General features: G+C 35.2%; 1 protein-coding gene across 3 annotated transcripts in view; it reads right to left on the bottom strand.

Annotated features, from left to right (window-relative positions):
• Epg5 (ectopic P-granules autophagy protein 5) overlaps positions 1–25456 on the bottom strand; it is a 141501-nt gene that overhangs the window by 111451 nt on the left and 4594 nt on the right. For all 3 annotated transcript variants that reach the window (XM_081748984.1, XM_081748982.1, XM_081748983.1), the window contains exons 2-6: positions 19781–22076; positions 14319–14491; positions 12871–13011; positions 7154–7827; positions 1380–1523 (exon numbers count right to left, since the gene is read on the bottom strand). In XM_081748984.1, coding sequence (XP_081605110.1) covers positions 1380–1523; positions 7154–7827; positions 12871–13011; positions 14319–14491; positions 19781–22076 — 3428 coding nt within the window. The remainder of the gene's footprint in view (positions 1–1379; positions 1524–7153; positions 7828–12870; positions 13012–14318; positions 14492–19780; positions 22077–25456) is intronic.

Raw genomic sequence — 25456 nt, forward strand, 5'->3', positions numbered from 1 at the left:
AGACATTTTTTAGCTTATTAATAAAACTGCTCTTCAAACGACTTACATTATAATGACTTAGTCTACTTTGATCCAACTTTAATGAAACACTCTCGCACATTTTCAATTATTTCAGTTGGCTCGTGGATAAACCGACGGATAAACTAAAATATTATCATCAAAAGCTGTAGTTGTAGGTTCAATTCCATGTGTATACAACTAACTATCAAGAAATTCCCGGTATAAAATTTTATGTAGTCGGAGATTATTAATTAACCGTGGGATATTATCTTTTATACCAAGCATAGGTCTATGATGATTCTTAAAATCAAATTAAATTTATATTCACAGCTACATTTTCCATAAAATATATAATACGCAACAATCCATAGCCCCCCAAGTCAGTCACGAAATCAGTTGAAATATGTAACTGCTATTATTTTCCATATTTTTATTATTTTCATTCCGCTTAAATGAAAGCTACATAAATAGTTATGGTATTGTTTTTCTTTGTTTTCTACTTCCTCTCTTTTGTATTGTTTGACAGTATTTTAACCATTTTGCGGTAATTTGTTTTATATATATATAACCCCGACAGAATGCTTCTCAATTTTGTTCTTTTCTTAATCACTCTGTCTGATAAAGTTTTGTGCGAAAATTTATAGTTTCGTTTATATTACCTATGCTTTTTTTCAGTGCTCTAATACTTCTTGGAACGTAGTCTATTTTAATCGTAACATTCAATAAGACAAACAATAACTAAAGACTACGCTTTCTTCTTTACTATTGTTTCTATTTTGTCTACATCTTTTTAACATCTCGATGACAAGACGTTCAGTCTAGGAAGCTAAGTGTTTGTAAATATTTTCTTCAGTACGTTTTGTTCCTTTAAATCTTTAAGTTTTACGTTCCACGGTTATGCCGGTTAGGCTAAAGGAGACGCTTTGTTCCTATCATGTAAGTAGTTTTAATTTTGATTCTCATATGTCTATGCTGGGATTAATACAAAGACATACCAGCGAGGGACATACGAAAATCCAAATAAAAGTAATCTGACACTATTTCATTTTTTGTATGCATATACATTTCCTTTTATTGTAGCCAAAATATCAATAATTCATTTACTCTCTCTACATCAAACAAGGTATAAACACAATACATATACCTACATAAAATGTTAGTTAAGAAAAAAATTATATCATACCGAAAGAAATATATAAAAGCCTATATACTTACCTTTATATATTCGGAATTAGATTTCTGGGCTGTCAGCACCTAAGGCCATGTAGCCCGTCACGTATATATACATATATTGGTAGCATACATATCAGCTACTTCCCAGAAAACAATAAACACATTATTACACAACACAGAAGGTACCTTTTAAGTGTGTCATTTACCTGTGAGTATTTTCAAGTTGTGACTCGATCATGCATCCAAAGAGTTTAATAACTGGTCCTGGGAATTCTGAAGCAATAAGATTCTTAGCCATCTTCATGTATGATCTATCAGCAGTTATAAGAGATATAATTACGGAAAGGAATCTGGAAAAATGAATTAGAAAAACATATTTTCATAACCAAAATTCAATACAACAATTAACTACTTCAATGTAAACTATTAGAATATTTTGTGATAAAAGTTACTAATCGTATAGCATTTACCTATATATTATTGCAAATCTCTTCTATTAATAGAAATGAAAACTAATGGTTGAAACTCTGGTCGTTGTAACTATGGCAGTAATTATATTCGAATTCTTTACTCTGCCTGAAAAGAAGGTAACAAGTAAATATAATCTGCACTTGGGTGGTATGGAAGCTCCTAAATTTGCAAAAAGTAACCTCCAGCGACAGTAGAATACTTATGATAATGATAATCCTTTTTTTCCTTTTGGTACTATTCCACTATTCACAAGGTGAATGAAGAAAATCTTAATCACGAAGGACGATTTCCGGTGCATATATTAGTACTACCACATCCATATTACAAAGACAGATTCGTAATCGGAAATTAGGATTCGTAGCTGGATCTGTCCTAACTGCAACATCAACATATACAATTCAACATGCAACATTGATCAAAATATAATGATAAAAACTGTAAAGTGGATTACGCTAAACTACATGTATTTCTATTTCTAGAAACTTTAATTTTGTCCGGTACATGTCAACCGCTTGAGGATATTTGCTACTATCTAACGGTGCGATGTATAACTAATAGCATTCTACAGGGTGAGTCAGGAATCTCTTACTATTCCTTATAAAATGCAATTGAGTGTAGATAGCCGTAATTGATAATTGTAGGGCCATGTCCGACTGAAGGGGAACCTTTATGGTGCGTGTCAGGTGATCGGCCGCCATATCGCTGTCTGCCGTTTTGAATCTCTCTCAAAAAGTTTAAATGGGAAGGGGATCATGTGATATATGAAACAGGACTAGAATTTTACGAGAAACTCAATGGTATAAACAGATTTAACATAACTATAATAATTTTGAAGTTATAAACACATGAAACTCAATTTCTCTCTTTACTTCTAGGTGATGAACCATTCTATTAGCCAAACCCATTGGGATCGTCAAGATGTGGGGCGGTAGAAGTGTCCGTCCTGTAGCTCGTGATTTCAATGAAAGGTATCCTCAACATGTTCCAGTTTCGTACGTTGCAGTGGCACAGTTACTGACCAACTTCGATGAGACAGGTATAGTCGAGGATAGACCACGATCAGGTAGATCCAGAACTGCTACTGACGAAGGCATAGCTACGACAGTGCTCGCATCATTTGTTGTCTCTACTGCGCAGCACAATGGAATGTCACGCTAATCAAAATTCCATTTCAGGGTATTACACACGCATAAAAGCATCTTTACAAGCTGCAGCTGCAGCAACATCTTTCTGAGGATGACCCAGATACGAGAGCGCGATTTTCTGAGTAAGTAGTGGAACAATTGCGGGTGGACCCCAACTTTGCAATGTACATTTTACAAACCAATGTTACAGGGGAAGTAAACAAACAAACTCTAGGCTACTGTTTCCAGAAAACGCCAAGTTGACAGATTTGTGTAAAATAGTTGGTGCAGGAAAATTTATGGTGTAGGCAGGGATCTGAGGGACACGTATCATTGGCCAGCTGCAGAGCGTTACGTGGACATGTTAGAACAACTATTCTTCCCTCAGTGTTGGCCCCGGTGGCAGCTTTCCCTTATTTTACCAACATGATGGGGCACCGCCTCATCATAGACTGCAGATTCGTCAGTATCTGGATGAACAATTCCTGGTCCTGGTCGATGGATTGGTCGACGTGGGCCAGTGGAATGACCTGCCAGATTACGTGATTTATCATCATTGGTGCACCTGTGGTGCCACCTAAAAGCAATGATATGTGATGAAAAGACTAGGGATCTGGATGATTTGGAGCAACGGATATACGATGCATGTGCACAAATCATACCTGAGATAACGCCTCGTGTTCAGACAACTTGGAAAGAAATGAAATCTTTGAGTTGTACGTCCCACGGTTATGCCGGTTAGGCTAAAGGAGACGGTGATAATGAGAGATGAGTGAAATGGTGGAATGAAGAAAGTGGGAGGAAACGGGAGTACCCCGAGAAAACCCACGAGCACGGTGTTTGTCCACCACAAAGTTCACTTGGCGGGGGCTGGGATCGAACCCGGGACCCCAAGCACCAGAGGTGAACGCTCTACCACTGAGCCACCGTGCCCCCCTTCAGACAACTTGGGAGAGACGTCTGCAAACATGCATAGCGCAACACGGCCAGTAATTTTTGTAAGTGGTAATTTCAGTTTCATATGCTTGTAACTTCAAAGTTATTACAGTTGTGTAAAATCTGATTACACCATTAAGTTTCTCTTAAAATTCTAGCTCTATTTTATATATCACATGATCCTCTTCCCATTTAAGCTTTTTAAGCGAGATTCAAAATGGCGGACAGTAAGATGGCAGCCGTTCACCTGACACGCGTCATCAAGGTTTCCCCTCGGCCTAAAAAGTCCCCATAATTACTAATCCCGGCTATCTACACTCGCTTTCATTTTATAAGTGGTGGTACGGGACTTTTGACTCATCCTGTACAATTGTTCAATAGTAGAAAATGATTTGATTTTAGTTTAGCGTTCCGTTCAGAAGCGGGGCCATATGAGACGTGGACATACAGCTTAACGTGGAATCCGAACACATGAGCTCCAGCCAGGAATCGAATCCGGGTCTCCTACGTCAAAAGCGTGTACGCTAAACGCTTAGACACAGGGTGGAGCTCAATAGTACAAAATGAGATATGAATAGACACCGTTACTCGTGAAGATATTAACGGGTTGTCAAGCCAAGCCACTTGGCGTAACGGTCCGATTTGTGGGCCTGAGCCGCTTCACGCCATCTGTTAGCGATTGGTGGAACTACATCCAACCTAGCGACGAACGCGTGGTCAGAGTGCCGCGTCGTCCTATCGCTAACTGTCGTATTGGGAGCTTTCTAGACGTAGTGGCCGTCAGGTCTTTTATTCATGTGACTCCCCAGTTTTGCCTCACGACGCTGGGTGGACGCCGAAAACGGAATAATATAACAAAGAAGCAATAATGCACTTAGCATTGTAATTCTTTAATACACAGTGTTGCAAACTTTAAGGAATAATTTTTGTATATTGTAAATCCACTTGAAACCTACATTGTCCGATAATTTCATGTAAATTGCAAACGACCTCACAACTAAAAACAAATAACTTTAAATATACACTATACTTTACAATATCTCACTCGTCTCCTCCCTTCCCTTTTGGTGTCATGGGTGCGAGGACGTTTAGAAGCGCGGCGCGATGGTTGAGAACTAGTGCTAGGAAGAGCATCGAGTGTTGTTTCCGTGTCACTATCGGAAGATTGTAGTTGTTCTAATATTGTATCAATATCTAAATATTAGATTTATCGTCCGTTTCAAAAGCATCTGAGTCGCTATCATGTAATATTTGCATAATTTCTCCGGGCGAAAATACGCCACTATCATAAGAACCACGATATGTCCCGGTGGTATTCATGACCAAAAGCTCTACTAAAAAGAGGAAGTGAACCCTAATCAAACTACAAGAAGAATGCTGAAACAACAACACACACTTTCACTGGCTTATAAAACAGAACAAAAATAGCTGCATGTTTTTTTTTTTTCTTTTCTTTCTTCTGAGTACTCGTATCTTTTTAAAGAAATATATACTTGACACAGCATGTCATTTAAATCTACACAGCACGTGACCTGTACGCATGAAGGTGATAAACATTCGTGAAAAGTAAACAGAAAGGACTAGTTGAATGCTGCCGTCGGTTTCTTTCGTCAACTGCTTGTTGAACTGCAGGAGCTGGCCTTGATAAGTTCGCGGCAACTAAAGTTGTCTCCGGGTCTCAACGCCTTGTAACAAGAGGGCAACTATAGTTGTCCTTCGAGCGTTAACGGGTTGACTTCATTAAAATCCCCGACCAACATAATCATTTTAGCTATCTACTGCAAACACAATTCAAAAATTTACTTTCGTTCAAGGGTTATCGTGTGGAATAACGGGCGTACATACTATAATCACAATCTTGTACGTCCTACTTGCGTGATCCTAATGAAGTCAATACATTACTTCAATTGAAGTGACTGTTTAAGATTGAATGTTGGTTGAATGCAATTCAAGAGAAGAAGTACGACTGCATTAGTGACCGAACTCGGGCCACTAACTCCAGAACGTCTCTAGACTAGTAACACATTTTCACTCTCTAAATCCGTGATCAGTCATTGGTTGTATGCTTGGGCTTTTTAAAACAAGTTTACATAGGGTCTTTGGTTATCCACGCATTACAATTTCATCTGAAGTAGTTTGAATTACAACACTCAGCCATGTCTTCAATAATGTTTATTCACGAAACTTGCTTCAAGTAAGACGGGCCACTCGTCACAACACAACATTGCAGGGATGTATTAATGTTCGTATGGGTGACTTCATCAAGTAAGATGAACATTACATTCGCAAAGGTTGTCACATATTTCATGACCTCCCTGACTCCCAAGCTCGTATCTGTTAAAGAGTTTGCTGTCGTAGCCATTGAAACGGAAGAGGCTTTGATGATCACGATAGCTGCTGCAGCAGCAGAAGACTCAAGGACAGCTATACTCTTTACCCGCGTACTCGACACCTTCATAACCAGAAGACAAAGTTTCGTGTCGAATGCTTTTGTTGAACTGGAGTTTAGCATCCCTTTTAGCACCACAGCTATATGAGACGTGGACCTAAAATTGACATGGGATCCGAACCATACACGCTCCCATTGGGAATCGAAGCCGAGTCTGCCGCGCCGAAGACGACTGAGGTCTTTGTAGCTTCGAAGTGTATGTTTTTAAATACATGATGAAGTGTACTGTTCACAACTTAACGCTTCAAAGACTACAAGACATAAGAACAAATAATTTGACTGGTACTCTGTACAACTTCTCCAACGCTACGAATATAACTTCCTGCCATCCTACATGTATACATTTCTCAAAACAAGTTACCAAACTAAGGTGGTATGACCTATCAGTAAAATAAATAAATAAATAATGTAAAAGTTTTGTTCCGAACATATCTAAAACAACTGTAAGTGATATTTACATATGAACTATATAATACACCAGAGTAGCGTTTCTCAAGCTTGTTTTAAATGAGGACCACTTTCATTCGTCAGAATGTTCTATGGACCATCGTACTATACTTTCTATCGAAAGCCAACTTAACAATTTTTAAAAATGTTTTGAGCATATACCAGTATACTTATATATTAAAAATTGTACTGATTAAAATCCCCTTAATTTATATTGATATTAATTACAGAAAATATGTTTTAGTTTTTTTTTTAAATAATAACTGAAAGCTATCAAAAATATTTTTAATAACACATCTCTATAAACTATTTGAATACGCATATTTTCCTTATTAAATTATACAATATATAACATATACCTGAGATTCTAAACTGTAGTGAGAAAGGCGATTTTATTATTTTTTTTTTTTCTTTCTTTTTTTCCAACTAATGTTAAATGTAAGACGAAAACGATCTCGAAGACTACTTGTGGCCCACGGATCGTAATTTGAGGATCACTGCAATAGAGAAACAGAATGTGGTACAGTTATCGGAAACTACATTATATACTAACCTGTCACTTGTTGTTAGTGATTCCGTGCACTCCACAAAAAGTGGGATCACATGTTGCAACACTTGGAGAATTGCCTCATATCTATAGTGATATAGGAGAATATTTAGCTGACAAAATCCTTTGGAACAAATTAGTGGTACACTATGACCCCATGTTGTCATCAATACTGCAACGAAACATGCTACAGGATGCTTTTCCTTCACACCTAGCCTCAGTATTTCCAATCTGGGATCACTTTCTAAGTCTGGAACGATCTTGAAAACCACTTGCTGATTGGTGATAGCTGCCCTAACACAATGATCGGGCTGATCCAACATATGAAGTCTGAGTTTTGAAAGAACCATCCATACCCAGGCATTAAAAGCTTGTTCAGGGGTTTGTTGTCGAACAATTGAAGCCAAATTCGACACACTACTATACTGCTTTTCAGGTATAAACTTCAGACATGCTTCAACAATAATAAGTGCGACTTCACAATGAAGTTCATGCGGCAGAAACAGATTTCGACCAGCTTCGTCGAAAGCCCAGTTCAAGTTGCTTAATATGTGCCTTGCTAACATATTTTCAGTGGTTGTTAACGGACGATCCATCAGCCATTCTGATATAATTTTCATATCCTTTGGTGTTGGAGACCACAGATGTAAAGGTAACTCTTTGAAGAGGTACAGGCTTAGCTACAAAATAAAGTACAAGTAAATTATCAATATTCATTCATGTTTTCATAAGTAAATTATCAATATTCATTCATGTTTTCATAATTTCCTATTTTATTTTAATTACAATATGAGACACTTCTATTGATCTCACCAAGCGAAAAGAGCAAATCCATCGTAAATTGACAACAAAGCTATTATATTTTACTCAGATATATAAATCATATACACACATACATTCATATACAGGGTGGTAAGAAACTATTTGAACTAACTTAGGGAGCTGATTCCCGACTCCGAAACTAGCAAAAAAGTACTCTGGAACTTTGGTCAGTGAGGGATAGTTTCGGCTATATAAGGTGCCGAAAGCGTGGCATAGGGATTACATGCCAGGTTATAGGGAATCCATAAGTTTCTTTGGGGAATACCTCGCACACATCTTGCGGAGGTTTGAAACATACAGTTTTCAATCGAGCAGGTATGACTTTGAGTGTCATGTTCTAAACCGCATTCTCTACGTTGCGTTGTTTTTGAATTACAGCCCTCTGAAGTTCATTTTTCCCACGCTTTCGGCACCTTATATAGCCGAAACTATCCCTCACTGACCAAAGTTGCAGAGGACTTTTTTGCTAGTCTCGGAATCAGGAATCAGCTCCCGAAGTTTGTTCAAATAGTTTCTTATATATATAATTTAATAAACAAAATCAATTTTCAAAACAACATTTAACTTCCTTTCCGAATAATTTGGAGTTTCTACTGCATTTTATAATGTAGAGTATACTTCTGAACAAAGTGCGTAATTGGGGAATTGCTTCGAAAATATTAATCGGATATCTACCACATACTTACATTACCTAGGATCGACCTTAGGACACTTCGCGCCAAAAGCGAGAGCTACAAACTCAGCCTTTCTGCCGTTTTTTACAATTAAATATATTCAAAAATAAAGATAAAAGCTGAAGCCTCTTGGCAAACCTGTGAGGAAAGAAAGGTTGAAAAAACATTCCCCCCTTCTACCCTATAGCACAACTCTCAACATTTACAAAACATCGTCATTCGGAATACTAACTCACGAAAGGTAAGCAACATGGCAAAATGAAATCTTAACATGAAGTGTTAAAATAAACCTCTTTGCCCACAGAGTATATGACTATATTAATTTTCTTGTCACAATTAGTTCTTTTTTCTCTTTTATGAGAGAGCAGAGAAAGAGTAAAATAAAAAGATGAGGTTCTTAAATGATACATTCAAGACTGCAAATAAAAATCTTAAAAATGGCAGGTGGTGGCTGCTACCTTACTTCAAAGGTTAAAGAGGAAACATGGATTTTGAACGATTTACAAAGAAAATTTCCAGATTATTTAAAAAAAAAAAAAAGATTTAAAACACACATGGTATCACTGGCAGCTCAGTGATATATTAGAATCAATTCGACCAATGGGAGAGAAGAAAGGGCGTGGCCTTTCACTTTCTCGTGTATATAAGATCTGCTGTCACCTGTCTTTTCTCAGGGTTGGTGTCTGATGAAGAGGACGTTAGGTCCTTGAAACTGTAACATATTGTAAGTATAGTTTTTAATATATTTCATTTTGCTCTGGTCAGAACTGTGTTTTATTTGTTAGAATCAATTCGCTACGAAAGTTTTCCTCGAAATTTTCAGTAGCTCCTGTTGCTCTTTCAAAACTGTCCATGGCTTGTGTGCCAACAGGGTCACAAGGAATTTTAACTTCATTTAATTGACGCTCTGCTCCAAAACTATAATTTAAATGTAAGTCAGAATAGAAGACGAAACGGCGGAAGGAGAGTTTTATATTATCAACATTATCTGAGTAGCGTTTTTTTTTTTTTTTTTTTTTTTTCTTTCTGAAATAAGTGAAAGACGCTTCATTCCTTGGTTTACAGTACGAGCAAAATTCAAGAATATTTTGGAATTATGCCTTCTAAAAAAAAAAGCAGCACCACACTAACAATGCAAACATATATATAGGTCAGTTACTGACAATAGTTGTCTAGTCTTTCCTATATGCAATTAAGTACAAATGAACATACCACATTTACCGGTATGTTCACTTGATTTCACAGTGGATTGGTGTCATGTTGTATACTTCTCTTGTATTTCGTAGTTTTTCACTCTAGAGCTATACTCACATTTTTCGAGTTCTTCATCTTATTACTCTATGCTTCTACTTTTCAAGCAATACTTTGATCAATTTACTATGGCTGCGAATGGCAGGCTTTACCTATATCTAATACAAGCATTTATCAGTTAACCTTGTACTGCTTACTTTTGTATACGAATCAGGCATTAAAAGTGGTAGTTTCAATCTTATATTTTCTATAAGATTTCTTGCAATTTCTGAATACCTTTCTTGTGTAGTTGAACTCGCACAACCAACCTGGACAAGTCGCTGTAAGACAGTATTGGATAGATACTATATAGTTTTTCTGAAAACATGTAAAACTTTACTATCCACACTACAAATTGCAAGCATTACGCTTTTCTAAATGAATTACTGACGGCATAATATTAAATAAATGTCATTACAACTCTGACTATCTTTCGAAGATATCTCAAAACTGAATATAAACCTAAAACCTGAATATACTTTTATATAATGCTCCTGTAATACTATCATTCAATTAGAATAAGCTAATTTTTGTTTTGTTCTACATGGGAAACTGAAGCAAGTTTTTAATCGATATTTTATTATTTGCTTTGTTTTTCAAGTGTAATAAATGTTATTTTACAAGTAACTCCTACATACACCTCTTTGGTAAATATGTTTCATTAAAGATTTTAAAAACAATATATAAAGAGTTGAAAAAATTAATATTAAACTAACGTTTGACTAGTGACAAACTGAATCCCTGATATCTCACGTTATTATACTGATACCTTACTAATCAATAAATCATAATCACATCGTAAAATATCTGCGCATGTAAGATAATCCTCGACTTCATCATTATATGAGAAATGAAGGAATAAACTAACCCACCTCATACCAAATCGTCTATAAGTAACTATTCAATTAAATTTAAAAAAGTAAACTTTAAAGAAAAAAATGAAAAAGTCTGACTAAGCTGGATATAAAACCCTGGATTTCGGCTTATCTTCAGATTCGCGGTAACCAATACACATTTTTACTGTTGAAGTTAGAGTTGAGTTGATTTTGAGTCTAACGTCCCGTGCAGCAGCGAGGAAATATGAGACGTGAACCGTGGAATTCAACCCACATGAGCTTCCGCCGGGAATCGAACCCAGGTCTCCCATGCCAGAGGCGCGTATGCTAACCACTTACCCACGAAGGAGCTCACTGTTGAAGTTATAGCTCAGGCCACAGAGACTATAATTAGAACTGCTGTTATACTTGGACAACCCAGCGACAAAATATCAATGAACACGTTTGACGATTAAATTAGGTACTATATGGTCAGGGGACAGGTTGTCTACGCATAATTGGTAGAGTAACGTTTAGCAACATCTGCGGTAAACAGTAGCCTAGGTTGCACTCTGGCCCAGTCCCACTTTTGAATTTCGTTCCACTAATAAATATTATTGTAAAAGCATCCAAATAAATGAACATGAACTGCATACCAGGTATTATCTCGGCTTTGAAAGAAGTTCCGTAATATTTGCGTATCGTCAAAGCGGAACTCCAAGATGGTGGAGGTGACGGCTCTTAATTCCATAATACATTTTGACTATTTAAGACCACTTGCTTTTTCTGTGAATCCTGGAATTCCTATTGTATTACTCTTCTGATATTATTTTAGTAGCCAATACTGTTGCTATCATCTGCCCAACATTAATGAAAAACGTGATCTAAAGACTTCTACGTGTTAATTCATCTTACTCCTTTTCCAAAGAAACACTAATATCAGTCAGAGTTTTAATTATTGGATATAACCTACACACAGTACCTCAAACTTGAAGATAACAGTTGTATACGAGATATAAATAAAAGAATATAAGACGCAACTATTTACTACTCATAATTTGAAATCCTGAATGTTATGATGAAAAGATTAATGTTCCAAAATTCTTATTTTACTTCACTTCACTTCAGTTTGCAAACTTCGCCTAAAACCAAACTGCTTCAACTTGTAGCCTCTAAACCTAACTGGAAAATTGAGTTACTAATTCAATTTAAAATTACTGAGACCGACATTTTTCCAATATTTTAATAATTATATTCTAATCCTTGTCAAGACTATTCTCAACTAAATTTATTTAACGCTAGATGTTTGGTCCTAATGTAATATGGTTCAAACATTTTTTTCTACTTCTAATGATGTTTTCGTAATAATTTTAACCTCCTTTAAGTTGTGTTCGGATAACCCCAGATATTTTGATAAGGCAGAGACCACAGAACTTTATAATTTGCATATCTTATGTGCTTGTATATTGTAGTTCCTATATTCTTTTTAGTCATTGCTGTTGTATTGACAAAAAGCCTGACTAACCCTCAGGATGTACAACGTTGTTAACAAAATAATTTTTGTAATCCGAAAAATTGCAGTTTGACCATGGGTGAAATCTGGACACTGAAGTGAAGTGAAATGATGTTCATTCCGTCATCATAAAATGCAAAATTTGAAATTGTAAATAGGGTAAACAGTTGCGCCTTATTGTGTTATATATGTACAACTATCATGTTCAAATTTTGAGTTACTGTGTACGCGATCACCAACATTTAAAAGTGACCTTGATACTAGTGATTGTAAAAGGATTAAGGTAAATAACATGTAAAAATCTTTAGAAGCCAATGTTCTTCAATTAGCCTCTGGCAATGATGCAAACAGAATTGGCTCCTGAAATTATAACAGGAAAGTAAGCATCAGAATAATAATAATAATAATTCCAGGGCACAAAGAAAGGGTCAGTAAATGTTATTTTGAACAAAAATGTATCAAATTTTGTGTTAAAAGAAACTTTTATTATGTCTTATTATTATATAAAATGCTTAAGATGTTAGACACTATTAAACTGCTAATATAATTTCACGTAAATTTTATACTGTTATAATATTCCTTTCTTAAACACAAAATGATAATATTTACCTTTTCGACACACACAAATTTTTCATTCAATCTGTACAGCAGATCAGACAGTAAAGACGGATGTTTCGCTGTTACATTTCCTAAAAGAACTCTTGCGTGTTTTGAACAAATTTCTTGTGTAGCTGAACTCACAAAGCCAACCTGTAACACAAAGAGAAATATATAGTAGGATTCACGTACTCGTATTACCAGTACACATGAACATAGGAAAGCAATTCATTACTATGGAACGAATGGATTGAAACGTATTTATTGGCAGGGAGTTGATAGCCTCTCAGTACTGCAAATAAGAGTGCCTATTTTAATGAATACATATCTCTTTACACACATACACAAATGTTAGCGGGTGAATTTTTTTAATTGTTTTTTTTTATTTAATTCTAAGTGTGTGTGTGGGGGGGGAGAGAAAACTAATTCGGATTATAATTAAAAGAGGTTTGTTTTAGAATCAGTCATTCAATATATATATTTTTTTTTAATTGTAAATAATGCGTGAAGTAAACAGAAAGGGCATTTACAATCTAAAAAGCGCTTTCGCATCATTTGGGTGTCAACACATATCTACATAAATAAGATATCCAGTCTTGCAGGTTGAATCCAATTAATCTCCCAAGTCGTTTACACTTTATCCAGCTCAACTACTAACGTGTAGCAGTCGAAGTGATGTGTATTTACTTTCAAGCTAATAATATAATATGTATTGTCGGTATTTAAATGAAATGAAATGAAATCTTTAAGTTTTACGTTCCACGTTTATGCCGGTTAGGCTAAAGGAGACGGTGATGATGAGAGATGAGTAAAATGGTGGAATGAAGAAAGTGGGAGGAAACGGGAGAACCCCGAAAAAACTCACGAGCACGGTGTTTGTCCACCACAAAGTCCACACGGCGCGAGCTGGGATCGAACCAGGGACCCCAAGCACCGGAGGTGAACGCTCTACCACTGAGCCACCGCGCCCCCTGTCGGTATTTAAAAATATTATAATAATAATAATAATAATAATAATAATAATAATAATAATAATAATAATAATAATAAGAAGAAGAAGAAGAAGAAGAAGAAGAAGAAGAAGAAGAAGAAGAAGGAGGAGGAGGAGGAGGAGGAGGAGGAGGAGGTGGTGGGAAAGTTCAATGTTGTTTGTATGTGAAGGGGCTGGAGAGAGTCTATTATTCCTTCACTGCCTGCTACTTAGTGAAGATCTTACGAATAATGTACTATTGGTATTTAATTTACGTTCATATACAATGGATGAAGTCTTTGGTATTCTGCTAAAACTGTCCGTAGATTTATGCACTTTATGGAGACAGCCGCATGCTTACAGGAACTGCAGATATTTTCATTGAAATCAAGCATTTCTGGATTCGAAATGAATAAAGACTCTTGTTTTCTTTTTAATAGGGAAAATAAATATCTCCAATATGTAGGAACATCATTACCATTTTTCTTACCTCGAAAAGATCCAACGTAGCAGATTTAATGAAAGCCCTATCCACATCTCCCCGAGCCATAGCCATGTTGGCGAAAGCCGTGAGCAGATAATAGGCCTCTGCATCGGGAATTGAAGTGATTTTCTCTTCAAATGCTTGCATTGAATAGGAATCTTTCCGTTTCATTTCGCATTCTGAAAGCAATTGTCAATTAGGTAAAACGACTAATATACCAGAAATAAAAATAATGTAAATATATACATAAAATACTGCATGTCAATATACAAGACAACTTAAATACAAACTTATTATTTGCTCAGCAAAATAATATATTTGCATTAAAAAAAAACTAAATACTTCTTATCAGAATCAGAATTAAATAAAAGAATCAGAAGCAAGGTGTCTCAGCGGTTGTATTATAAGATTGTACATTACTCCTGTATCTCATAGCGTCTGATGAAGCCAAAGAGTTAGTTGACGAAACTGTCACAAGTATTTAGTTTTTTAAATGTAAATATATTGTTTTGCTCAGCAAATAATAAATTTGTATTTAATTATATACAAAGCAAAACTTTTGGAACAAAAACAGGCACCTCTGTACAATATCACAAGAACAAAACTGAATATATCGATTAACACTTAACATTATTTGCATATTTGACTCACATTTTAAGTAATATTTTACATTTTATACTGTTAGCAGATAATTTATACTATTTAACAAGTAAGACTAACTGATACAAAAATTAATATTTTACTTTTCACTTTTGTACTACTTTTAAACCAGAAGAAAAATGAATTCACAATTTTATTATCAGACATTTAAGACAAGAATTCATATGGTTCAAGCTGCAACGTTAATTTTAACTTTTAACGAAAAATACTTTAATAAAAGGAATAAAGTTTTAATATACTTTGCGTATTCTTATTAGAATCAGCATAGTGCCACAATTTGAAATACAAATTTGTAACAAGAATCATACTTTCATTATTATTATTTAATGTGATTGAGGAAACAGCGTAAGCACTAAGAGTCAAATCCAGTGTTAGTTTAATTTACTACCTGGATATCCTTACAGTCCGAAGGAAGTGTTTCTATATGTGGAAGAACAACAAAAACTGAAATGTAGGTAGGAAATTTGAATTTGACTTCTAAGAGATGTGTGGTAATAAACAATATCAGAGACTAATTAAAGATGTCGAAATGATACCATCCTGATAAAGAATACGTCATGTATATTAAAACTTTATTCCTTTTATCATGCATAAGTGCGTATTATATGAAATGAAACCTAACATTTTATGAAAAGTTCATTAATTATATACAACTAAACTTTTCTTCCTAAATTTTGCCGCTAAGATTTTGGTCAAATATGACGGTTATTTGAAAACTTCTCAGATTGAAGTACACAATATTAATTTACCTCCTGAAAATTTTATTTATTTTTCAACCTAGTACAATTTTCTTGACACTACACGTTTGGTCCACCGATGTTCTAAACCTTTATTCCATTACAGAAACAAGATGCCTTTAGTCTTGCAACTCTCCTCCACTGACGCTTCCAAGCTTTTCATCTGAAGAAAATCGAAGTTCGAAGGTATTTTTCAGCTTCGGAAAGAGATGAAAGTCTGATGGAGTCAAAGTTGGTAAATAAGGCTAATGTTGCACGAAAAATCATAATCAAACTCACTGATTTTAGCCATACAACGATACCAATATGGAGGCCAAGATTATTGTGATGCATAATGTATTTCTTCTTAGATAAACAAGGTTCATTTTTGGGTTACTTTTTTTCTTTGGTTGGTCCAAAAGCTTTGCATTAGTATTCTGTGGTAATTGTTTTACCAGGTGAAAAATAGAAGGTCATTCCAATCACATCAATCACATGTACTTCTTTTGCGGCAGAGAATCAAGATAATACTTGTTTTGATTGGTTTCGTTTATGGGGCGTAGTAGTATACCTATATTTCATCATCAAGTGGTTATAAATCATCGCAAAAATCTTAAGCAATTTTTTATGGAAAGAGAATATTAATGGAATACAGGAAGTTTTCAAACACAGCTAGCTTAACTTTTCAAATTTACTGTATCTTCACAACGTAATTATTCTTAAAGTATTTCTACCACTTTCTACAACATAGGTCTAAAATGAAGCGGCTAGATAACCAAAAATTTTCTGCTAGAAAAGAGATAAGGATATATATATATACCGTAAACTGGGATTACTTGGAAAATCTGGAGCTATTTGGAAAACTTTTTTTTTTTTTTTTTTTTTTTTTTTTTTTTTTTTTTTTGTTACATGGTATAATAATGGGCGAATTATGACAGATACGTCGTTTTCTTCCAGATTAATGATAAGTTGGCACCTAACAGAAGCAATATGGATGGTCGTAAGTGTTGTCTTATTTATAGGTTGGTATAAAAATTCTAACAGCAATTGATACTTTTCTGTGTTTTTCTAATTTTCTGTAAATTGCCCCTGTGTTTCCAAAACGAAAAGTGATTTTTACCTGGTTGTGCTAAATATAATTGAGTTTAGTTTCCTGATGAGACGAATTAGTTTTACATTTCCACTCCCTTTCTAGGACAATCTGTGGCCATGTTTTAATTTCCTTCCTTTTTTCTACTAAAAACTGGAGGTACTCTGAAAGTTGTGTTCAGATGCACACAGCGATAGTGGTTCATCTGATCCGGATGATCCTAATGAAAAAAACATCAATGGAAAGTGAAACAGAAACAGTCGGTCTTTCTGATCATGAAGAAATGGAACCAGCAGGTCATTCTGATCAACAAGTAGGCGCATGTGCAAAACAATCACAGTGTCACGAAGTTGGAGTGTGGGTGATAGTAGCTTATCGTGGAAAGAGGTCATTTAAACATTATATTGGCCTAATATTGGAAAATGGTCCAGAACACAAAGTGAAGTTTCTAAAACACATTCATGATTTTAAGTCTGCATAGCCTGCAAATGATGTTGATAAGGGGATAGACAACGATGACATTATTGCGGTTTTGCCTAACTCACCTATACCCGCAGAGAACAAGATGTTTTTCCATATGATTTTGCAGCAAAGAATTTTAATATGTGAATTTCTACCGGTAGGGCCTAGCTTGACATTTACATATATTTCTTGTCCTTATTGTACTTTGTTAAATTATTATTATAACAGTATCATATGATATTTTTGCAAAGAGTTAACGTAAATGTAGACTTGGAAAAATGCCACCAGGTAATTTTGTAAACCAATGTAAGGCAACTACTGATCTCATATACACGTAGTCCATAAAATTATGTAGGACATGATTTAGCGTCTTAAAGAGGTCTTAAGGGCCTATGCATGTACTGACATTTGCCAAAATTTCCCTTGTATTGTTTAAAAAACTACCACTTTTATAAAAGCATATAGCAAAAAAAAATTGAACTGGTTCTGTAGGCCTTCAGGAAAACAAGCTTACTACTGTAGTTTAGATTGGTTCAACAATTCATTGTGTTTAACTTAATTGTTGTATTTTTAATTTAAAACAGTGTAGGAACCCATTACTATGAAAGAAACATAGGCATGTTGCATATCAATCTTCTTAGGAAAGTGTGATCTTGCAAGTGGTCCTTACCAAATAGCCCCATCTTTCACACAGCTCTTACTACAATTATCAAAAGACATATTTTCCACGTAACCCCAGTTTACGGTGTATATATATATTATATATGTGAAGCTCCAACCATCATGCCTCTTTAGAAGTCTTGTCAGGTCGCCCATTTTACCGCACCACTTTTACACCATGACACTCACAGGTGAACTGGTTACTGCTGACGGAAGAGGAAGGTCCACATGACACATTGAAAACAAAAAACGATCGGCAACCGCAATATGTCTTGTACAGTGGAGGGCCAAACTTACGTGTTCTGTATGAAGTGTTTTTAATTTTTTGGTCTAACCCATATATATATATATATATATATATATATATATATATATATATATATATATATATATATATATATATATGGGTTAGTTATATATATTTACTTTTAACTTTTGAATCATTGATGGTTTGTAAGGGTATACATAATAATGTCATAATAGCATTAGGTATGGACAGGTAGTTTTTCTTCTATAAGTATTGACTACCTGCCACTATTCCAACTACGAATTACTGATTCATCTCTTAACTTTTCTATCAACAATAGTGCGCTGTGTCGACTTAAGAAGTCACGAGAACAAGGAAGTCCGAAAAGAAAAAGAATAATAGACATTCACTGATTGTGAACACTCACAACGTTCACGAAAAATGTCTTCAAAAAGAAATATTTGTGCTGTTTTAATGTATCATAAATCTGTTAGCTCAACGTCTCGCCGCCGAGTCGTGAAGCTTGGGCTCTAAACCAATCATAGAAATATTTTGCTTGAGCTCCAACACATCGGAAAAATTCGGTACAATTCGTGGAGCCGCTTCCCGAGCGCACACTTGGGGAAATGTCGAACAGCTTAAATTCACCAACAATGTTGCCAAACTTTGACAACATAGTAAACGAGTATATAAAAAAGCCATTTAAAAATTATCAATAATAACACTGCACAACAATAACTACTGTAACAACTATTCTAAAATGGTAACAAAAGCACGAATAGTAACAACGAAAATATAACGCAAGAAAAAAGAATTAACAAAACGGAATTTGACAACCCGACAACACTATACTCTCGGGAGATGTTTTCCGTGTAGCGCGGGAGAAGACACTGACAAAATTTGATGCGTGGGGGTTGACGACTGGAACACCCTCGCGTTCTATTGGATGGTAAAATCGGTAGATCTAGGTCAAGTTTCACGACTCGGCGCGAGTACTATATGCTCCTATTACTTGAGTAATAAGTAGTATAAATGACAGGAGCATCAAAATTTTATTTCTTTGGTGAATCAACTTCATTAAGATTTAAAGTTAATGTAATAACAACATGGAATAAAGGTGACATTCTAAGTGTATATTTATTGTCGAGACTAGAGGTATGCACTTGTAATTAAGGTCTATTGGAAGCGAAATAGTGCGCTGGGAAACGGCATATACTGTGATGGATGACCTTGCATAATGCTCTATGTCCGCCAACTCTACTGTATTCAACTTTGGTCATGGTTCGGAGCACATGTTTATTACACGTACCGTCCTTCATACCCTCCATGTAGAATAAGAGAGTACAAAAACTCAACCCAAAAATAGGCCTATATTTACTTTCCAAATTACATTTGTGTGTGGGCAGCAGCATACTTAATAAATATAATGCAATACTGTATTATTCTTAAGCTAATATAGATAAATTTTTATCATTCTAAATTCAAAACATCGTTACGTCCGGCCAACCCACATTATAAATCACTCAATAGCAGAAAGCAATAATAGGCATTTCTTTTTAAATCTGTTAAAATAGGTTTAAAACTATTGAATATTTATATATATAAACAGCTTTAACCGCAAAAATTACCATACCTGGTTGGTAATCCGTTACAGAGCCAAACGATTCCTCCTCCTGATAATCTTCATGTAGAATATTGAACAGCCTCCAGAGCATGGACGTCGACACAACACTGTAAGGAATTACAGCCAGATACTGCCAGGCGCCTAATTTCTGAGATGAGAAAATACACTTTGTGGCTCGGAAAAAGAAACTATCATATTCAATCTGTAGCCGCTTTAGCATAGCAGGATCTGTAGCAAGGTAGGATGTTCTGAAGTTCTCCCAATGATCCGAAACATACTGAACCGTATGACGAATAAGCCTTCCTAGTCTCTTAGCGAATTGTCTATATCTAGGACTATTGTACGTCCTGAGGCCTTCCTTTAGCAACTTTACAAATATGGTAGAGAAAGCAAATAATTTTAACATATTGTGCTCACTGACCCTGGATATATCATAGATATCGGTCTCGTCCCTGTAATCAATCATTAACACGTGCCGAAACAGGGCGTCCATTGGTATTTGATTAAGCAAAGACACTAAATCGTTTTCTTTAAATTTGGACCACGCACCTTCCATGTCTTCGTCCTCTTCACCATCAGAATCAACTAAAACCCAAACACTATCTTCCGTTGACATATTCTCTTGCATCGCCGCGTGGATATGATCAAGAAATGACTCCCTTTCTTTGATAGGAAGCAATATTGTTGCCAATACAGTCACCAGATGATCAAGACACGGACTTCCAAAAGACGAACTGTGGCGATCTAATGTCGGCGTTGGAATCTGGATAAACTCACTGCACCATGAATGTATTCCTGCCGGGCACCTTAGTACATGATTTAAGACAAACAAATGATCATGGAATGTTCCTACGCGTAATAAAATAGACACCAATCTTCCAAGCCATTCACGAGTATCAACTACAAACTGACGGTCTTTGATTGACTTTCTTTGGAACATGAACAATATACTTATACAAATTTTAAAATTATTTACACACATCGCTATTCTTGCAGATGGATACTGTGACGATCCGTTTACCGGGGCATTATGCGGTAAAGATGTCAATTCGGGACATGAATTAACCACACCTTGAATATAGTTCTCGATTTGAAGCCTACGTACCTCCGACGAGTACGAATTGAGCGAGTGAACTTGATGAACTAACTCTTTTATGTTATTTAGTGTTCTATTGACAACGACAAGACATGGCTGGTTAAACTTAGCTATCTGGTAGTCATGAGACGCTGAAACAGGATTTCCATCTTGACATTCACCTTCGTCGGACACCATCATCATTTCAGTTGTCCACAACAATTTCTGTTGTTCTTTGTAATCTCTCTTGAAATTATCTATGTCTTTAATGTTACTAATAAGCCTGTTTCTTACTCTTAGATAATTCATAAGGAGCTCGTACAGGTCATGCTTCTGTAAGCTCTTTTGACTTTCCACAAATTGGTTAATGAATTCATTATTCATTTCTAACTCTTTATTTACACATAGTGATAGTAGCTGTGACTCAGTAAATGGTTTTATATCTACAATTACAGGTTCACTGGCTTTAACTATATCTTCTCTATGTGCTTGTTTTACTGAATTTTGAGATCTAAGATCTGTATCTAGCATATGAAGGTCGCTCCGAGTCACTGATTCAAGTTTTGGTGCAGTTGGCTCAGTATTCAAATCTTTCGTTACCACAATTTCAGAAGACTCATTTACTGAAGTTGGTGCCGATGCTTCTACTGATGTTAATTCCGACTCTTGATCACACTCATCGCATGTTTCTACTTTTTTGTCTTTTTCTTCCTCCTCTTCATGCTGTTCTACTTTCTTATGCATAGGTGAACATAATCTAGTGTCCACTTCAATATCGCATTTTAATTCATCCAGCTGACTAGTCAATTGTCCAATCTCTTTCATTTCAGTTTCGACATTTTCTCTGGGTGTTTTAACGGAATCTTCACTATAGTCTTTCACTTTGGGGGACTCAATAACAGCACTGACTATGTGTGTATTGTACTCTTCATGGACTTCCGACTGATCGTCACTTTCGACTATGTCACTCCAACGAACGCTAAAAGATTCATCATAACTTACAGTTCTACTTTCTCGTGGTCTGTGTACAGGCGCTAACTCATCTCTTTGGCTCTCGTCTAGTTTTGAGGAATTCCACAGAGGTTTTTCTTGCACTTCTTCATAGCTACAATCCAATTTGCCATCAACGGTTATTTGAATGCCACTGGGGTCACAACATAATTCTTCTAATGTAGGAACATCCGGGACACTTTCAATGTCATCTAGGGATGATCGTTCTTTCCGTTTACCCTGTGAACATAGCAAATAAAAACGGTATGTCAAAAATCACTACTAGATACTTGTTTTATTATTATTATTATTATTTTTAAATACACTGTTTATTATAAAACTGAATGCAAAACTGAGATGAGCATGCGTATTCTAGTTGCCACTATCATTTTGAACAGTTTGTTCAATGTTACTCAAACCTCATTCAATGTATCTCGTTCGATCATGAAGGAATGTTTAAAATCTGTTTATACTAAGTACAAGGGGCACATTTTTGGCTACCATTTCTTATATCCTGAACAGTCATGGACAAAGCAATGCTAATGTGTAGAACATGTAGAACGGTTTTTTCAGATATAACCGATCATGACTACCCCCACTTCAAAGCCATACATTATAATCACTACAAAAGCAATGAGCGCTAAAAGACCTGTACGCCACCGCATTTCAAAATCATCTACATCGTACTACTTTCATCGACCGAAATTTGCGGTTTCAAAGAAACGTATAAGTGGACGCATATCGCATAATAGCTAAGTTTGCTCACCTCAAGACTACTGAAGGATTCCACCTATCATATAATATTATTATTATTATAAAATCGACAATAATAGTTCAGAATTTACGAACTTTAGGGTATGTAGACCTATTTCTTAAAAACTAAATAAAATTAATTTTATACTCGTTTATAAGCTTGGAAAGCATCAGAGCTTCCTCGTGACTCTATGGCCAAAGACGACGACCCAAAATCGGTTCCCGATTCTAATGGCTAGTGCTCGTGCCTATGGTGCACGGAGTTCCGGATTCAATTCTCGCTGGGAGAGCCTTGAAATCTGAACTCATTACAGTGGTTCGTTCGGATCTCACCTTAAACTGTAGGTCCACGTCTCATATAGCCTCGGCGCTGAAAGGGATGCTAAACTCCAATCCAACAAACTAACCTCTGAAAGCATCTACAGAAAAAATAAAAAGTGACAGTTATCACTGCTATTGTATCTCGCTAATCGTGTAAAACCGCGGGAATTCCAGAGAAGTGAAAGATGTAATCTACCAGTAAGGTTCATCATCAGCACTACCAATGTGGACACAGAAAAAGAAAAAAACACTAACTACAAACGAATTAAGTGATGAATATTCTGATTCTCATTGATTATTTACTTTACATGGGGAAAATTCAAAATTCAGTCAGCACAGAGTTTTGTTGGACTATGTCACCGGACTATATACGTTCAGCAGAGAAAGGAGTAATTATTAATGCTACAAATAAATTTAATTTTATAGGCACATTAATATGTAAGAAAAAGATTTCGAAGTTTTAGCTCAGTTTTGTCATGACAAATATCAGAGAAGTCAGAAGATATTGGGTTTCACTTATCAGTTGCAAAGAATCAACATTAAGCGAGTTAAGAAGCACACAGAGTCCTAAAAATTCCATCTATTTGGTGAAATATGTATTTTTGATTAACAGGTTTAATGTTATTATGTACACGTAACTGTGTAGATACAAAAAATTAGTTTTCCATTGCTCCAAGCACCGAAAACAGTAAGTAAATGCAAATATATTTCACCAAGTAAATACTATCTTCTTAAAATTTCCTTCAACCTGTTATTCAGTTATTTATAGTAAACAGTAAAATGCTTATCTCATTCACAGCATTTCCCTCGGAATGGAAAGAATCCTTGTAACAATATGTATTTATCCTACAAGCTTTTAGTTCAACAACTTCTACTACCGGTACATTTAATCGCAGTGGCTCAGTAGTGGAGCGTATACTTCTGGTGTGTGGAGTCCCTGATTCGATTCCAACCTTCTCCAAGTGGGTTTTCAGGGTGTCCACAAAAAAATCCTTCCCAATTTCCTGATTTTCCCTGACTGCATTTTCAATTTTTTTCCTGATTTTTTACTGGCCTCCACCATCTTCATAGTCAGCCAACTTTCATCTTTCCTGTTGTATATATACATTTTTACTTTTTTACATTGTACACACAAGATTACAAAGGTGTACAAAGACTTATTAAGTTACAATTATAAATTACAAATTAATTTACAAATTACAAAATGTATTAATACTAAAATTTGTTGACATAAGGCATATGAAACATTAAAACACTGAAAATAAATAATGTGTCTGAGGAAGGCTATGTTACATAGCCGAAACTGTAACACAAATATATAATTTTAAAATATATATATAATTCTTTGGTCATTAGGAATTTTATTAGCAATCTTGAAAATAGAACGTTTGAAAAAAGGCACTTTTTCAATTATGACAAGTTATACAGACAAATTAAAAAAAAAAATGAAAAGAAAACCATTAAGAGCATGTCCTCAAAACATGGAATTGGACAATTAACAAACCCCACATATGAAAATAATATGTTTTGAAGAAGCTATTTCTCATGTAGTAGTAACAACATACACTTTAAAATAAAAGTGTTCGAAGTTCCATAATACAGACTGCTTTTCTTCTTTTCCAACTCTTTAATTCTTGCCTAAACAGCACTTTCTTTTAACTGTAATTCAGTCCGTAACCTGATATGTCTTTTAACATGTAACTCTTTCTGCTCCTGACCATTTCTTTTCTATTATATTTTCCCTGATTTTATAAGCATTTTCTTTGGTTTTCCTGACTTTCCTTGATTTTATAAGCATTTTCTTTGGTTTTCCTGACTTTCCTTGATTTTATAAGCATTTTCTTTGGTTTCATTGACTTTACCTGACATTTCCCTGACTTTCCAGAATGTGGTCTCCATGACTTTGTAGTAGACAAACACCATGTACGTAATTTTTTTCGGGACTCTCCCAGCTCCTTCCACTTTTTTTTTTTTCATTCAGTCATTTCATTCATTATCATCATCATCGTTTCCGTTAGGCTCGGTCCATAATCGTGGGATGTTGAGGTACAAAGAAAAAGAAAGGAAAAAACACTTCCTAATTTCAGGGGGATTCTGGCTCTTTCAGAAAAAAAAAAAAAAAAAAGATTAAAACCAAAAACTTATAAACAAGGTGCAGGAAAGTGATATATAAGGATGGTAGAATTTATCGAAAATCTGAATGGTATAATGCAAGAAAACTTAAAAGAGCTCCTCCGCACCTGATACATTTTACCAGGTATCAATCATGTCACTATAATCATGTTAATCCCTTTTTAACTACTTTTTCTTTTCAAATACAGACGTTATGAATCCAATCTGCCGAAATCAAGATTTAATTTTGTATTTTACATTTTACATATATTATGTAAAATAAAATACAAAATTAAATTTTGATTTCCTCAGATTGCATTCATAACGTCCTTACTTGAAAAGAAATAGTAGTAAAGAAGGATCAACATGATTACATATATATTAGAGTGGGTTGAATTCTGGTAACATTTTGGTGGGGTAACGAAATATGGTGA

Source organism: Thermobia domestica, chromosome 2, assembly GCF_964235325.1.
Source record: "Thermobia domestica chromosome 2, izTheDome1.hap1.1, whole genome shotgun sequence".
In the NCBI taxonomy this organism is placed as follows: Eukaryota; Metazoa; Arthropoda; class Insecta; order Zygentoma; family Lepismatidae; genus Thermobia; species Thermobia domestica.